The sequence below is a fragment of the Amphiura filiformis genome, chromosome 11 (assembly GCF_039555335.1).
Source record: "Amphiura filiformis chromosome 11, Afil_fr2py, whole genome shotgun sequence".
NCBI classification, from domain to species: Eukaryota; Metazoa; Echinodermata; class Ophiuroidea; order Amphilepidida; family Amphiuridae; genus Amphiura; species Amphiura filiformis.
In genome coordinates, this window is record NC_092638.1 from 33574901 (window position 1) to 33592684 (window position 17784).

At 35.5% G+C, this 17784-nt stretch overlaps 1 protein-coding gene across 3 annotated transcripts; it reads right to left on the minus strand.

The window, feature by feature from the left end:
* Positions 1–530: 530 nt before the first annotated feature.
* On the minus strand, positions 531–17784 carry LOC140164754 (methyltransferase-like protein 27). Of its 3 annotated transcripts, none has more exons than XM_072188121.1 (6): positions 17220–17780; positions 14630–14761; positions 5771–5893; positions 4535–4670; positions 3246–3338; positions 531–1041 (listed from the first exon to the last, which is right to left on the minus strand). In XM_072188121.1, the coding sequence occupies exons 1-6, from the start codon at positions 17340–17342 to the stop codon at positions 956–958; spliced, it is 693 nt and encodes a 230-aa protein (XP_072044222.1). In that variant the 5' UTR covers positions 17343–17780; the 3' UTR covers positions 531–955. The 3 variants fall into 3 exon arrangements, with proteins under 3 accessions (XP_072044222.1, XP_072044223.1, XP_072044224.1); XM_072188122.1 differs by lacking the exon at positions 17220–17780 and adding an exon at positions 16327–16622; XM_072188123.1 differs by lacking the exon at positions 14630–14761 and having other exon boundaries at positions 17220–17784.

The window sequence follows — 17784 nt, forward strand, 5'->3', positions numbered from 1 at the left end:
TGGTATTTGGGGAAGTAACCATAAGGACATTTTTTTTATTATTATTATCATTATCACCTCCAAACATTAATATTTTGATACATTATGTTTGAGTAAATTTGGAGTCGCCTACGTATATATATATATATATATATATTTTGTGGTCCATCAAAAATTAACCTTTTATATCAGTTCTAAATTTAGCCTAAGTAGATCAAAAACAGTTCAAAACACGTACTATTGTCTTTTTTTAATGTTCAACTCCTTGAAAACCACGCCAATAAATGGTTGCTTTCTCATTTTTGTATTGAATCATTTTTTCCTTATCTCTTTTCCTGTTTTTCTTTTTTCTTTTTCTTCCTTTCTTTCTTTCTTTCTTTCTTTCTTTCTTTCTTTCTTTCTTTCTTTCTTTCTTTCTTTCTTTCTTTCTTTCTTTCTTTCTTTCTTTCTTTCTTTCTTTCTTTCTTTCTTTCTTTCTTTCTTTCTTTCTTTCTTTTCTTTCTTTCATTCTTTCTTTTCTTTCTTTCTTTCTTTCTTTCTTTCTTTTTTTGTCGAAATTAACCTCATATTTGGCCATTTTAGCCACAAAATGCCAATGTTTTGGCGCTTCGCGCGAATTGATTCCACTTTTCTCCCATATTTCACCAGTTAAGTCTCAATAGGCCTATGGTACCGGGTACTTTTTAAAAATCCAAATTTCAATATGTTTATGAGAAAAATATGAGCTTTCATCTGATACCAAAATCAGCATTTTGATGAGGTAAAGTGGGGGATGGGATTGTCAATCAGGTTACCCACCTTTAAAGTTCGTGGCATATCTAAAAGCTTCATATTATTGTATAACTATTTGATTCATTTAAATTTAGTTTCATCAAACGAGAGTTTTGAAGACAAATGTAACACCGGTCTTGTCATGAAAGAACCCTTCACACGTTTTCCTGGCAACAAGGTTCCACTTTTCTTGAGCAACCATGTCTTAAATTGCCTCTTCCAATTGATTATTCTGAAACTCCTTCGCAGTCCAAAGATACTCTTCTCTCATTGAAATTACGATAATACCACCTATGGAAATAAAACGCAATCATTAGACTATAGGCTCGTAGTCAGGACTAATGTAATTTCAATGCATTTGGACATGTTGGAATAGGAATTGAATTGATTTTGATTTTGGCCATTTTTCAATTTCAATTCAATGCATTGAATCGATTTTTTTTCCATTTCAATTCGATGCATTGAATCAAAATTGTTTTTTTTTTTCATATCAATTCCATTCATTGAATCGGAAATGTATTTCCATTCTGCCATTTCTCTTGTATTATCAGCTTTTCAGTTACAATAAACTTACTCCCTGAACTGCTTTTAGTCATCAGTGTTGGTAGTAATAATTGAATTTGAATATGAATCGAATTCAAATGCTATGAATTGGAATTGAAATTGGTTAGCAGTTAATTTCAATGCATTGAATTTGATTTGAATCAAAATGATTTAAAGTAGAGAAGAATTGAATTTAAATTGCACTAAAATGATTTTAAAAATAAGAATTTAATTTCAATTGGATCTACAAAAGAGAATTGAATCTGAGTTGAATTGAAATTCATTTTCTGAATCGAAATAACACTAGTCAGGACTTTATGAGAGGGTCAATTCGCTTTACTTGCACTGAATAAAATTTGCTAGCATTGCTCTCTGTTGTCTGCTATCATAACGATATGTTTATTTGACCAGTTTTCAAACAGTAGTTTTGTGTTTGAGGTAACAGCATTGCCCATGAATCATTTAATTATTGTATTTAAAGCCACAATGTGTGATTTGCTCCACAGCAACGCCCTGAATTTGTTTTCGAATTACTACTTTTTGCACCATTCATACTGCAGTTACTGTCCGTTTTCCTATACACAATACACAGTGCTCTCACCATTGACACGTGATCTCTACAAATAGTGTATGTTAGAAGTATAGGCAATTGCCTAGTTAACGTCACTGTGTGAAAAGTAACCGGCCAATATTTAAAGTACTCATTTAAAGTACTCTTCTGAAATTGTAGAAAATATAGTTTTGTAACATGTCCTAAATTTTTAGCTAATTTAGGTGTTTGGAAATATTCGCACTTTGGTGTTTTAGGAAGGATATGTAAACGACAGATAACACCAAAAATATGAAGAAATTATTTCCAAACCGTGTTACGGTCCACAACCATTATGTTTATCATTTTCAAGAATGCTGGTTAACAATATGCACACTATTGTCTCATTTCGTGAACAAAGGCCCACACAGTATTGTTACCTTGAGTTTGCTTTATAATCGTTCACCCAACTGAAACTATAATACCAGCTCATTGCTCATTGCACAGGTAAAACAGAAACATGTGTAGTGTGGATTTAACCAGAGAAGATCTGATGTAACATAGTTGAGCTGTTTTCAATGAGTGTTATCTTGGTTTAATAGCTTTTAATGGGGTTTAAGTCCTGCAAAGGTCGTGGTGAATTCTACTGTAGACATGACTGCATCATGTGTAATGGCCATTGGTGTACATAAGTGCCCTATGAAAGACTAAGCCTGAAGTGCTTTAATTACTTAAACATTTTATAATAAACCCAGAGATCTCCCGTTTTATTCTGAGTTCACCGATCGAGTGTTGGATAAAGATTTCTTAAGTGATCATTTAATCAGTGACGTATAGACTGTATGACGTGTATGCATATCGCGCGCTATTCGTCCTACGTCTTGACGCATAAACTGTGTGTGTATCGCTATTCATCTTACGTCTTGTTTGTACATCCCAGCTGCGTGAAGCTTCACTAATAATCATGATAATAATAAGATCGGTATTGCAGGTGCTGGAATGAAATAGCATTTTTTTTTTCGTTTTACCTAATTTGTTTGACTGGAATATATTCTTTATGCAAATCACACATTATGGCTTTAAGGGTCAATACATCCTTGTGTAATCAATATTCAAATTCAAATTTGATAAAGACATCTGACAGACGGCGAAAGGGACGCAGGGGGCACTTAACATGTTTTCTGATCAGGAAATACATGTATACTGATTTTGTTATAATAACTTTATAAAAAAAAAGTGCAGCATTAATCACAAGCCACTAGTACATGGCGTAGGATGTTTATGGTAAACAGGTAAAAAATGGAGAAAGATGATCTACTTTAATAGTTTAGGCTTACTCGATAGTAAGCACATATGCTAACTATCGAGTTTTACGGTATCTGTCACAGATCAATAACACTGATTGAAAATATTAATGATTTACCTGGCTTAACAATTCTTATCATCTCCGGAAAGCAGGATTGGTTTAGATGGCCAGGAACAAAGGAGCCACAGCACACTAATCCATCGTATGTATCTGAAATTCATAATCCTCAATTATCTGTTTTATGATTACCGATTCAATAACGTTGTCCTATTTCCAAAACGCGCTTTACTTAGTGTGGGAATGCAATACACATTCTAATGTATCGCTTTGAAAAGCAACGCTTTTGAGATTGTGCCGTATTCACTATTCAGACATTAAAGTTCACAGTAAATAGCCAATCTTTCAATTTACCTTGGTTGTTAAGCTTAATATGGACAGTAACCTTTCCTGACCGTTATTTTGTAATATTATTTCAGAATTTTAAGTAAAGAATAACAAAATTACGTTTTGATGGAAATCGTTCATTATGGCTTTAAAGTGAAGCATCGATCGCCTGTCGCTCAAAAATTGTCAGGTTTGTTTGTTTTTTGCAAATGTTATTAAAATATTTAAATTATTCAAGGGATGTAGATTATTCCGAGGTTATTTTATAATATTTTGTTGAAAGTTCAATATAGAAAATGGCAAAGTGAATTACTGGTCTAAATTTCAAATTTACAAATGATTTAAAATTATTTATTACAGAATAATACATATAATTCTCGGAACAAATTAGGAAACGAATTTGGAGAAAACCTTCTGTAAAGCAGTATTCAGAGTTTTTATTGTACGTAAAATATTGTATGTAACTTATCTACGTTGTTTAATCTATTGCCATTCTATTTCCAGTAATGTTTAAGTTCTAACGAATGTTTGATGACGTAAATCGATAATATATTTCTGCTAGATATTATATGTAACATATTATCGATTTTTCGTCATCAAACATTCGTTAGAACTTAAACATTACTGGAAGTAGAATGGCAATAGATTAAATAACGTAGATATGTTATATACAATATTGTACGTCTAATACTCGGAGTCTGTGGAGCGCTTTAATAAAATACTAGGCTCACGCTCCAGTAATTTCACATGATTGAGCTCAGTAATACATCAAAGAATGTCTTCCAATTCATGAAAACAAATAGATAATCAGCTTAGAGGGAAAGTCTTGCTGCTCAGCGAGTGTTTGTAATTATCAGAAGGTTTTCTCCAAATTCATTCTCTAATGAAATAAAATGTTTTTAAAATGAATAAACGAGTTTTGTGTTGTTTTATGTTATGTTTTCTTCAAAAATTTCCCGCCAATTTTTAGCGCGATCAATATAACTTGACACATAATAAGGAAGCAAAGAGCCTAGACTTACAGCATTTGATATCCAAAGGATCTGAACCAATCTCGGAGCAGATCAGTGTCTTGTAAACTTGTTTTTCCTCGCTGACTTTCAGGCTATTTGGTGACATATCAATGGCATCTATGTTAATAAATTGTTGCATTTTAAGCTGAAATACGATTTAAGAGAAATATCAGCAAAAGAAGCATAAAAATGTGTTCCAGTTTTGTTTTTCTTGGATCTTTTCTATGTCATTTAAAAGGTAAGATGGGAGAACAAAATACTGATTTGTTTGATTCGGATCGTAAGTCGACACATTAAATTAAAATAAGTTATTTGATTGTTTTAAACTTAACAGTACTTAACATGATTAAAAGTAAGCAAATTGGTCCGTATGTGCTACAAGGTTGAGGTCTAATAGGCCGGATACTATCAACCAAGCAAGGGGTGCTTTGATGAATGTTACTTCATGTAAACATAACTGTTAACAGTGATTTCATGATCACGTTTAAGGGATGGGGTATGAACGTTTGGACAGTATTTATTGTGGGACATTAGAGCACATCAGACATATCGAATTGCATTCTGAATACGAAGAATGTATGTCCTTCTGATATCAAATAATTTTGATTTTTTGATATTCGCAATGTAATACACATTTTATGGCAAATGATTAAAAATTAATATTTTTGATATTTAACAGTACTCGAAGTAAACTTTATAAATCTGATGATTTATACTTAAAGTGTATGTAGGTGGGATGAAAAGCCGACGATCAATTGACAATTTTGACCTTTCGTATTAAGATATGGATTTGTTTTCCCAAAACAGCAAGAAAAGTTAGGTCTTTTGGGAAAAAATATATATCTTCAATATGAAAGGTCAAAATGTTCAATTGATCATCGGCTTTTCCTCCCAGCTACACAAACTTTAAGAATATATTATTAAATTTATAAAATTTCCTTCGAGGACTGTTATATATCGAAAATGTGAAAAATATCAAATTTGTATCAAAGTTGTATTATATCGTGAATTTCAAAAAATGAAAATTATTTGATATCAGAAAGACATTCCTCGTATTCAGATATGTCTTGATGCTCTCATGTCCCACAAAAAATACTGTCGAAACGCTCATTCCAGATCCCTTAAGGATGATAATGATGATGATTTAGCAATTTTTGTTGTAACGATCCATGCAAGGGATCATATATACTAACAAACTATAGATTTTAACGGTATTTAAAATCTATGACCTGACACTACCCATACCTGTTCGCCTACCATACCGGTACCAGAACAGAAATCGAGAATCCGGGCATTCTTGTCAGGGAGGTGATCAGCAAGTATACTTGCAGCAACTTGAGGTCCGTTGTAGCCAAATCGTTTGAAGTCCTGAAAAGTTAACCAAAATATAGTAAATCTCCCAGATAATAATTAATATATTATCAAATACCCAATAGCTTCATTAATAACACAATTAAAGACACATTCAGTGATCCCAGCGAGAGTGTAAAAAAAATTGTTTGTAAATTGCTTAAAAGTGAAGGATAGGTCATTCAAATTGTCATTTGGTATTTTTGAAATGAAACATTTGGCAAAAAACGAAGAAAACAGCAGTATTGACAAAGTTGAAGCCCCGCATTCAAATACATGTAGCTAATTTATTGTCATAATTGGAGTTGATCCCTTAAAATAAAAGTGGATTGTTTTCTGGGTAATTCACCTTAATGTCATGATCCCTTAAATCTAGTTGCAGGTATGTGCACTGAAGCTTGCAATCTAGATGTGGTCAGACCTGGATTCTAGGTCAGCCCATTTCTTTTGTGGACAATTCTTTAGGTATTGTCAATATTCAGATTTTGTGTGTGTCATGTAAACTAGTCTCTGGCTTGGTGGGAGCATGTTCACAGGAAATCTGGGCATTCAATTTTAACATCTGATTGAGATAAGATCTGCTGCCCATTTCACTGAGGAAAGTGAAATGTTGTTTTATTCAGCATGATGGATATTTCTCTATACTAACATCGTATGGCTAAAAAGGCTTTACCAGTTTGCGATGCTTCATACAGAAAGATATACCAGGTCTTATGGAAGCTTAGAATCAGCAATAGAAGCTAATTTGTGCCTTGTGTGCGAGTCGGGTTTGGCGAAGTTTAAAATGGTCGTCGTGGTTCAGACAGGGTCTAATTCTGCATAAAACCGGGCAACGTTATTTCTATAGATCTGCTGCGCATTCAAATTGCATTGTATTGCATCGTAATTTCATTTGTGTCTATGATAATTATGTTTACACAACATGAACTCACGTGTTTTCAAGCAAATTCGCCGATAATAGGTGATCAAAAGCGATCGGAATGTTACAAAAGGACAGATCGCATTCAGCTTACTTCATATGAGATGATCTTTGGAAAAATACGGCATAATTTGTCTTGGTGTTTGCGGAATGCCATGCAGTAAAATATTAATACGTTGCGGCAATTCATGATTGACAACTAACAATCGGCGTGTCCTTCGTATCCTCCACTGTCAATTTCTTATCCACTCACTAATCCTCACAAAAGCTTTGTGTTGATTACGTAATGTGTGGAGGCAAATTGCAATAAGTACAATGAAATAATGAGTATGGCGGGCTCCGAGGCGGGTTTCTTCTACATCTTACGTAATACTAACAGTATTGTTCTCCAAAAAAACCCGGAAGCTTGTCGTTTGGAGCTCTAGCTGAAATACAGCAAGATAATGTAAGATAGTAATTAATGTAAACCTGTATTTTAGCTAGAGTATCTCGAGCTATCGTGGTTGAAGCTGACACTTTGACTTTTCCAACTTTGTGAGAACCATGCTGGTTTAAGACATTGTTCGTGTAAGTAAAATAATATTGTTTGTAAATTATAAAGTGGAATTAATGATGAATTAGTTATTTAAAGAAAGCTTTGCTTGTGATAATTCAAATTATTGTTTTGGCGGGAAAATCAAATCATAGTGTGATAAATTCTGTTTTCTGCATAAAGTTCCAAATTGAACATAGTTAAATTGGTGCTGAACATATCATGTCATTTTGCGTCGAGATTGACAATTTAAATCATCCTGCTGTAGAGACATACACTTCAGGAATTTAAAGTATATCTTGTGGAACTAGCCGTGTGTGAATGTTGTAAGGAAGTTCCATATCGTTCATTAATCAAAGAAAGCAGTGGCTCATTTGGAAATATTAATTAGTCTTCCAGATAGAATATTGTGTGAAGTTTATCATATGAACTTGAAAACAAATCCTAGTCACGGATTCATTAATTGTATTTATACAGCTGTACATGTGTGTGTATACTCTACTCTTGGACTTGGATGTGGGAACGGTTGTTTTCTTCGATATTCTTCATTCCATGTTGGTTGAACTAGGCGTGGCTACGTGTTGTGGCATAATTGGGAATGGATTCAACGCACTGTATAACTGCCAACGTTGTGATGGAACTCTAGACGATTTAACGTATCCTTTCCAAGTGCACTTGGTATATTTTTTTTTATCGCGAATGATTAAATTGAGTATACTCATTATTTAGGTTCATCTGACTAGTCATTATAATTGTTATATTTAATCGTTAATGCCATTGTGATATTTTTTTTTTCATGCGTATAAGAGAACTGTTTTTTGAAGTATTTATTACAATCCTTTTGTTGCGTGACATTCTGTCTCTTTGTTGTTCACATTATTTGCTGCGTGGCTTTTGCTTAGCGTCGGTTGGGAATTTCAGTCCAATCCTGACATTTGTGGGGGCTCGTCCGGGAAATAAAAACGAAGCTAATAGCAAAAGTTACCAGTTATTTTGTGAACTATTTTGTCCGCATTTCTGCGCATTGTTGGAAGAGTGTTTGGTTGTGTCAAAATAGTGTCAGCAAGTTATTCAGGTTCAATAGGCTCATTTGCAATTCTGCTTCTATATACGATTTGTGCATTGAATTTCTGGTTGCGCTCTATTGCAGTCATTTTTTCCCAATCATGGATACTGATAAACTAACTTTGTCAGGAGAAAAGATGGGTTATACAGGGGAGGATCTAAAACAATTTGTCAAGACGCAGAGTGACCTTGCGCGAGATGAACGTGCAGCACAGCGCGAATATGAGAAAGAGGCACTTGTATTGCAATTAAGAATTGAGGAACTAAGGAAAGAAAATTCAGCTAAGGGCATAAAAACAGAACATGCATCTGCAGGCCAGGGTAAAGCAAAAATTCCCAAATTGCCAGAATTCCGTGAGGATAAGGATGACATTGATGCTTACTTGCAAAGATTTGAAAGGTACGCGGAATCAAATAAATGGAAAAGGGATGACTGGGCTTTAAATCTTAGTGCATTGTTGCATGGGAAGGGTTTAGATACTTATGCTAGGCTTGCACCAACTGATACTTATGATGTTCTAAAATCTGAATTACTCAAAGCGTATCAAATGACCGAAGATGGATTTAGAAGTAAGTTCCGTTCAGCTAAACCCGAACAAACAGAAAGTGCTCCACAGTTCGCGACAAGATTGGAGAACTATTTGATTAGGTGGGTAGAACTGGCTGCTGTAACCAAGAATTTTGCTGGGTTATCGGACTTGTTAATACGTGAGCAATTTGTCGCTGGCTGTAATAAAGACATGGCGTTGTTCTTAAAAGAAAGGAAACCTAAAAATGTTGCCGAAATGACTCAATTGGCTGAACAGTACAAAGAGGCGAGAGGTGGATGGAATGCTTCCTTTGGAGGCAAGTTACCACATCAAAAAGGTCAACAATCTTCAGGTAAGAAGACTAACACTACCCCTCCCACTCATGGTACTAATCCAAAGCAGAGTACGAATACTGGAGGTAACCAACGAAGGTGTTTTATTTGTGACAAAGTAGGACACATAGCTAAAGACTGTTATCGCCGCACTAGACCTACTTTGAAAGCTGCTAGTTTACAGGGAAGTGCATCACATGGACACAAATCAGGTTGTTTGCTGGTCTCAAATGAAATGTATGGTGAAGGTGTGAAATCAGACGATGCGTATGTAACGATGTCTTGTGGTCATAAACTTCCTCTTGCGAGTGCTGCGTGTAGTGATAATTTAGTAGAGGATATGCCGGTCGTTCAAGGTTTTCTTGGTAATAAGGAGGTTCAGGTGATGAGAGATTCTGGGTGTGATGCGGTAGCTGTAAGGAAGAGACTTGTGCCAGAAGAGAAATTTACTGGAGTATATGACAAATGTCGTCTTATTGATGGTACGGTGAGAACTTTTCCTGTTGCATATCTGGATGTTGATACACCATATTTCACTGGTCATGTTCATGCTCTGGTGATGAATGATCCTGTGTATGACTTGATTTTGGGTAATAATCTCCGTGGGGTACGTGAACCTAAGGATCCTGATCCTGATTGGAAACCACGTTGTCAGTCAAGTGTAAACACAGATGTCGAGGACCATGGTGAAGTTAGTAATGTGATGAACGCTGTACAAACTCGTAGTCAAAAGGTAGCAAGTGAGAAACTCAAGAAAGCTCTTAAGGTACCAAAGATAGTTACTGAGATTATTTCTGCTGATGAGTTGCAAAAGGCTCAGGCTGATGATCAAAGTTTGAATAAGACTCGCAAGTTAGCAGAATCGGGTGAAGTAAAGGTGAGTCGTTGTGGTGGTACATCAAAGTTTGTGTGTAAGGATGGTATTTTGTTCCGTGAATTTCAGTCTCCATCTGTCAACTTTGGTGAAAGTCTCAACCAAGTTGTTGTTCCTCAACCATTTCGTAGGACATGCTGGTGTGAATAAAACCACTCTCAAGGTCTTGAAACATTTCTTTTGGCCTGGTGCACAAGCAGACATTGGTAGATTGTGTAGATCATGTGATATCTGTCAGCGTACATTTCCCAAAGGTAGAGTAACAAAGGTTCCTCTTGGTAGTAGGCCGATCATCGATGTTCCATTCAGTCGTATAGCGATGGATCTTGTTGGCCCTATTTTTCCGTCTACAGAACGAGATCACCGTTTTATCCTTACAGTAGTGGATTACGCTACTCGGTTTCCTGAGGCAGTTCCGCTTCGTAACATAGATTCGATATCAGTAGCAGAGGCACTGCTGGATATTTATTCAGAGTTGGTTTTCCCGTGAGGTACTTAGTGATCAAGGTAGACAATTCACGTCTGAAGTGATGGCTGAAGTCAATAGATTGTTATCTATCCGTCAGTTAACCACAACTGCTTGGCATCCGATGACAAATGGTATGTGTGAAAGGTTCAATGGTGTGTTGAAAGCGTCTCTGAGAAAGATGTGTGAAGACCGTCCTCGTGACTGGGATAGGTATATCAATGCATTACTTTTTGTGTACAGAGAAACCCCTCATGCTAGTACTGGGTTTTCTCCGTTTGATCTTTTGTATGGTCGATCTGTGAGAGGTCCTCTTGGTATGTTAAAGGAGTTCTGGACAGGTCAGATAGAAGAACCAGAAACCAAGACTACATTTGAGTATGTTCTGGATCTGCAGGATAGGTTGCAGAAAACATGTGATCTTGCTAGGGAAGAGATGAAGAAGTCTCAAGGTACGTACAAGATGTACTATGACAGAAAGGCTAAGGCTCGGAAATTTGATGTCGGAGATGAGATATTGTTGTTGCTTCCTACAGACCATAACAAACTTCTATTACATTGGAAGGGTCCATTTCCTGTGGTAGGTAAAGTAGGTAGTATGGATTACAAGGTGGATTTTGGTACCAAGGTGAAGACATTTCATGCAAATTTACTGAAGAAGTATTTTCGTAGAGATACTGATCAACCATCCAAGGTAGTGGCTGGTCTTTTACAGATTGCGTGTAGTGCCATCATTGAAAGTGAAGTACAAGAAGAGTCAGAAATGTCAGAGGAAGATGATGTGTCTTTGACAAATGAAGATCTTCTACAGATTCCATCTTTTCAGGCTGAAGAAACCATAGCTGATGTACATATCAACCAAGACTTGACAGAAGAGCAGAGTTTGGAAGTGAAGAGATTGCTAGGTAACTATAGTAGTGTACTAACCGACAAACCAGGGTTTACTCATCTAGGTTCGCATGATGATATCAAACTTACGGATAGTACACCGGTTCGTACTAAGCCATATCCTATTCCATATGCTTTACGAGACTCGGTGAAGGAGGAAATCAAAACAATGTTGGAGTTGGATGTGATCGAACCATCAACTAGTCCATATGCATCGCCGCTGGTTGTCGTCAAGAAAGCAGATGGTAAGAATCGAATATGTTGTGACACTCGCAAAATTAATGCGATTACCGAATTTGACGCAGAGGGGATTCCTTCTCCTCAAGTAATCTTTGATCAATTGGGAGATGCACAGTATTTCTCAAAGTTAGACCTCAGTAAGGGTTATTGGCAAGTTCCGCTGACTGAGAATGCCAAACCGCTTACTGCGTTCCTTGCTTTTGATCAGTTGTATCAATACCGGAGAATGCCGTTCGGGCTCGTCAACGCTCCTGCAACATTTTCTAGGATTATGAGGAAACTGTTGAACAATTTTGACAAAGTAGTAAACTACATAGATGACATATTAGTGTATACAGTCACTTGGGAAGAACACTTAGAGAAATTGAATGAACTTATGAAGAGGCTTAGAGATGCGAACTTGACTGCTAAACCTTCAAAGTGCTATATCGGCTTTGAACGTGTTGAATTCCTAGGTCATACTGTTGAGAAGGGATGTCGTCATCCAAATCTAGATAAGTTGGAGGTCATACAGAAGGCTCCACGTCCTGTGACCAAAACACAGTTGAAGTCGTTTTTGGGTCTTGCCGGTTTCTACAGGCAGTACATTCCGAACTTTGGAGCCATAGCGGTACCATTGACAGACAAGACGAAAGCTGGTGAACCAACGAAAATCAACTGGGAGAGAAGCCAAGAATTAGCATTTCAGACCCTCAAGAGTATGCTTGAAAGGCACCCATTCTACATCTACCAGACTTCCATCGTCAATTCATTCTACGCACAGATGCAAGTGATGTAGCGATCGGAGCTGTCCTGTTCCAGGAGTTCGAAGGTGTCAAATTTCCACTTGCATATTTAAGTAAGAAGTTGAACAAAGCACAGAGAGGATATGCGATAATGCAGAAAGAGTGTCTTGCCGTTGTATGGGCAATTCGCAAGTTAGAACTTTATTTGTACGGACGAGACTTTGTCTTAGAAACAGATCATCAACCACTGCTATGTGTGAAGCGTTCCAAAGTTGCAAATGGTCGGACAATGCGCTGGGCATTGTCATTGCAACCATATCACTACAGGATTGAGGCAATCAAGGGAAGTGACAACATTGGCGCAGACTACATGAGCAGGATTTCATATGAATAAGGTGATGTGTATTTTTGTGCAGCATTGGAAATTCAAAGGTAGAATTTGTGCAATGTACATTGGAGAAGGTAAGAGTCATGTGAAAAGTAATTTTGAGTATATATCTTCTTGGTGAAGACAGGTCACAGTTACAACTGTAAATCCGCTTAAGGTTAAGTGGTATATGGTAAGTTGTGGAAAATGTAAATCCACTTATTTTTAAGTGGTGATTGTGTGTTATATGAATATTGTGTAGACACAATTTGTTTAAGGGGGGACGTAAATGTCATAATTGGAGTTGATCCCTTAAAATAAAAGTGGATTGTTTTCTGGGTAATGTTATGATCCCTTAAATCTAGTTGCAGGTATGTGCACTGAAGCTTGCAATCTAGATGTGGTGTGTGTATTGTATGTAGTGGTCAGACCTGGATTCTAGGTCAGCCCATTTCTTTTGTGGACAATTCTTTAGGTTTTGTCAATATTGAGATTTTTTGTGTGTCATGTAAATTAGTCTCTGGCTTGGTGGGAGCATGTTCACAGGAAATCTGGGCATTCAATTTTAACATCTGATTGAGATAAGATCTGCTGCCCATTTCACTGAGGAAAGTGAAATGTTGTTTTATTCAGCATGATGGATATTTCTCTATACTAACATCGTATGGCTAAAAAGGCTTTACCAGTTTGCGATGCTTCATACAGAAAGATATACCAGGTCTTATGGAAGCTTAGAATCAGCAATAGAAGCTAATTTGTGCCTTGTGTGTGAGTCGGGTTTGGCGAAGTTTAAAATGGTCGTCGTGGTTGAAGCTGACACTTTGACTTTTCCAACTTTGTGAGAACCATGCTGGTTTAAGACATTGTTCGTGTAAGTAAAATAATATTGTTTGTAAATTATAAAGTGGAATTAATGATGAATTAGTTATTTAAAGAAAGCTTTGCTTGTGATAATTCAAATTATTGTTTTGGCGGGAAAATCAAATTTAGATTTTCATAGTGTGATAAATTCTGTTTTCTGCATAAAGTTCCAAATTGAACATAGTTCAATTGGTGCTGAACATATCATGTCATTTTGCGTCGAGATTGACAATTTAAATCATCCTGCTGTAGAGACATAAACTTCAGGAATTTAAAGTATATCTTGTGGAACTAGCCGTGTGTGTATACTCTACTCTTGGACTTGGATGTAGGGATTCAACGCACTGTATAACTGCCAACGTTGTGATGGAACTCTAGACGATTTAACGTATCCTTTTCAAGTGCACTTGGTATATTTTTTTTATCGCGAATGATTAAATTGAGTATACTCATTATTTAGGTTCATCTGACTAGTCATTATAATTGTTATATTTAATCGTTAATGCCATTGTGATTTTTTTTTTTTCATGCGTATAAGAGAACTGTTTTTTGAAGTATTTATTAAAATCCTTTTGTTGCGTGACATTATTCTGTCTCCTTGTTGTTCACATTATTTGCTGCATGGCTTTTGCTTAGCGTCGGTTGGGAATTTCAGTCCAATCCTGACATTTATATACTGTTAGTATATAAATTACAGATTCATGTAAAATGCTTTATGTTGTCTTAAATAGACAGCTTTTGGCTGAACCATTAGCATTTGATGATTTTTACGATCGGCCGGCTGAGCAAATCGCTGAATGGGCCTTTAATATCTAAATAATGCTAAATACTTGTAGAGATCAAAGAGGTGTCAAAATACGCAGGATACATACATTAACCCAAATGTTGATAAAATTATGTGTTCTTTTCCATGTGCAAATTAAGATACTTTTTTTACGCAGTAAGGAAGATTTACCTGGTCATAAAAATCTGCCCATTGATCATATAGAATGAACAATTCGTCTTGGTTAGTCGGCAGTGCCTGGTTGTAAGTTGATGCAAACATATCATCTACCGTGCCCATACTGTTGTCTTTTTGCTTCAAAACCTGGAATACACGTCATACATATGTCATACTCTACTGCATTCATTAGTAATCAATAATCAATATTTTATTAACATTCACCAAACAAACTGGTATAGTTAATATTTACAAATACAAATATTTGAAATTGAAATTGTAATATTAAAGTTACAAGTACAAATATTTACAATTATAAAAGAAATATAAATTAGTCTTAATAATAATAGACAATATTAATAGTGGCGCTCAAGTCCACGTTGCATTGAGCCTATAGAATGAAAATATGACAGGGGGTCGCTGCTCTAAGCCCAAATGGGAACTTTGTTATTATCTATAAGTCCATGTTCGTTCGTGAATCAAAAGCTGATTTGACGAATTTGGTTATTGGAGTAATACTGTCAAAATCACTTGCACTCATTATAATAGTATATTGCGAATAATAATATTTCCATGTGTGAAATGTTTGAAATCTCGGAACCGGCAATTAGATGCATTAAAAACCTTAAGATGTTTTTATTTTTACTTTGTAAGCGCTACGAGCTTGTCATAAGGAACAGCGCACCAAAAGTTTTCTGTTATGTTATGCTATGCTATGTTATGTTATGTTATGTTATGTTATGTTATGTTATGTTATGTTATGTTATGTTATGTTATGTTATGTTATGTTATGTTATGTTATGTTATGTGTTGTGTTGTGTTGTGTTGTGTTGTGTTGTGTTGTGTTGTGTTGTGTTGTGTTGTGTTGTGTTGTGTTGTGTTGTTTGTGTTGTGTTGTGTTGTGTTCTTTTGCGTGATAAATCTGTGACTGGTTGAAAAATCCGAGAAAAATCTGTCTTGGATTTAAGATTTTCCACGAATTTTTCAACCTTTCACAGATTTTTGTCTTCTAGTGATATTTGAAATCTCGAAACCGGCAATTATCGCATGAAATCAACATTTTGTCACAATATTACAGAAAACAAGCCCTATGTAGTCTACAGAAATGTGATTTTCAATATAATTTGCATACAATTTACATAAAATAATGTTCTAGAGATGGTTCGTTGTTTTTCTTTATTGCAAAAAAATGTAAGATATCTAAAGACACACAAGCTTTTACACAGTGTTACTCTGGGGAAATAATTTAATATAACATATTGTTTACTTTTACTTAAACGGTACTATTATCTTTAATAACAATATTAATCAGAATTTAAAAAAAAACCTGCATACAAACTGCATATTATGCACACAGGTGCCTAAAATTTCATAAATTTACTATCTCCGTAAAATGTTGATTAGAAAACAAAATATTTTGATTTGTTTATAAACGTAGGTTTTTACCCAGCTATAGCTGCAGCTCGATGAAAGTGCACAGCTGATTTACTGATATCAAGTTAAATGCTATCATGATTAAAATAATGTTAATCAAAATGCAATAATAATAATAACAAATAATAATCAAATAATATAAAGCAATTTATATAGCGCATTATGCAAAAGCCTCGATACGCTTTACAGAGGCAATAATAGCAAAATTGCTACACATGTAGGCTACAATCTTTTAAATCTAAAAGATGCTTTCGAGTAGGCCTATTATTAGAACATACCTGAAATCCTGACATTCCCTTTGGTTTAACAATCTGAATTAAAGGATGTACTTGTCCAGCAAGATGACGACAGCAAAAAAATGCCTGCTTACCTGTATATCTTTAACACACACTAGCTTCTATATCTATGAGCTACATGTATTTCATATAGGCATATTTATTCCGTAATATTATTTTCATAATGCTTATTGCATGTGTACTGTGTTAATTAACCCAGACCATGCAGTGAACACACACAATCGCACAAAATAGTCTCATCATCTATTCAACAATCGTAGGAGCAAATTTGAGGAGTATGGGCTTTTCTACCCAACACATTTAAAGGTCATTCAATGAATGTATAAACATATTGGGGTTAAAGAACTGCGCCCTATAGATGAGGCTAGTGCCATTTTTAGGAAACTTCGTGCAAAATGTTATAAAGTGTTAACAAAATATTTTGCAAAAGTGTTCGCCAACAATATTTTACAATAACATTTTCACAACATTAAAAAAACTTCCTTGCAGTGTTTCTTCATATAAAATGTTTTAAGAACGTTTTCATGACCTTTAAATAACCCGACATTAAAATGTTAAAACGTTTCGACTTTATTTTAATTTTAACATTTTTGTGCTTGCTTGCTTGATCTGCTCTCTGTATTCACAGGTTTTGAACATCAGTCGACGATGATTTTAACACTATGGACCACAATTGCGTAATCCCAATGGTAAAGTTCAATAACCTCAATTAAACAATCATAGGGAAAAATTTGACATTAAGTTGCAGTATTTTTTATTTTTATACCCAAATTTTCAGAGGTCATTCAATGAATGTGCAAATGTTTTGGGGTTAATGAACTGTTCCCTGATAGATTAGCATGTTGTGGATCATAGTGTAAGCAAATATAACTTACCTGAAATGCTGGCAAGTTGGTTAAAAGCATGTATAATGTATCCACAGAGGAGAAAGAAAACAGCATTATGCAGTCATGTCTACAGCAGAATTCACCACGACCTTTGCAGGACTTAAACCCCATTACACCAAGATAAAGCTCATTCAAAACAGCTCAACTATGTTAAATCAGGGATGTGTCTCATATCCCTGGTTAAATCCATAAACATATGTTTCTGATTTCCTGTGCGATATCGCAATGTGCTGTGATGAAATCGGTATTATAATTTCAGTTGGATGCACCATTACAAAGCAAACGCACATTTACAATACTGAGCGTGGCCTTTGTTTCCGAAATGAGAACAAAAGTCTGCATATTGTTATCCAGCCATGTTGATGGTACAACTCATGTCAAACTTGTCACATGTATTGTGATCGTATCACACAAGTAAATGAGAAACATGTCGTTTTAGACATAACACGGTTTGGAAAAAGTTTTTCCATTTTTTAGCTCCCTATCGGGCAGTCAGAACTCCATATTTGGGAGGGCTCGACAACAACCTTCCCAAAATCGCATTTTAATCATT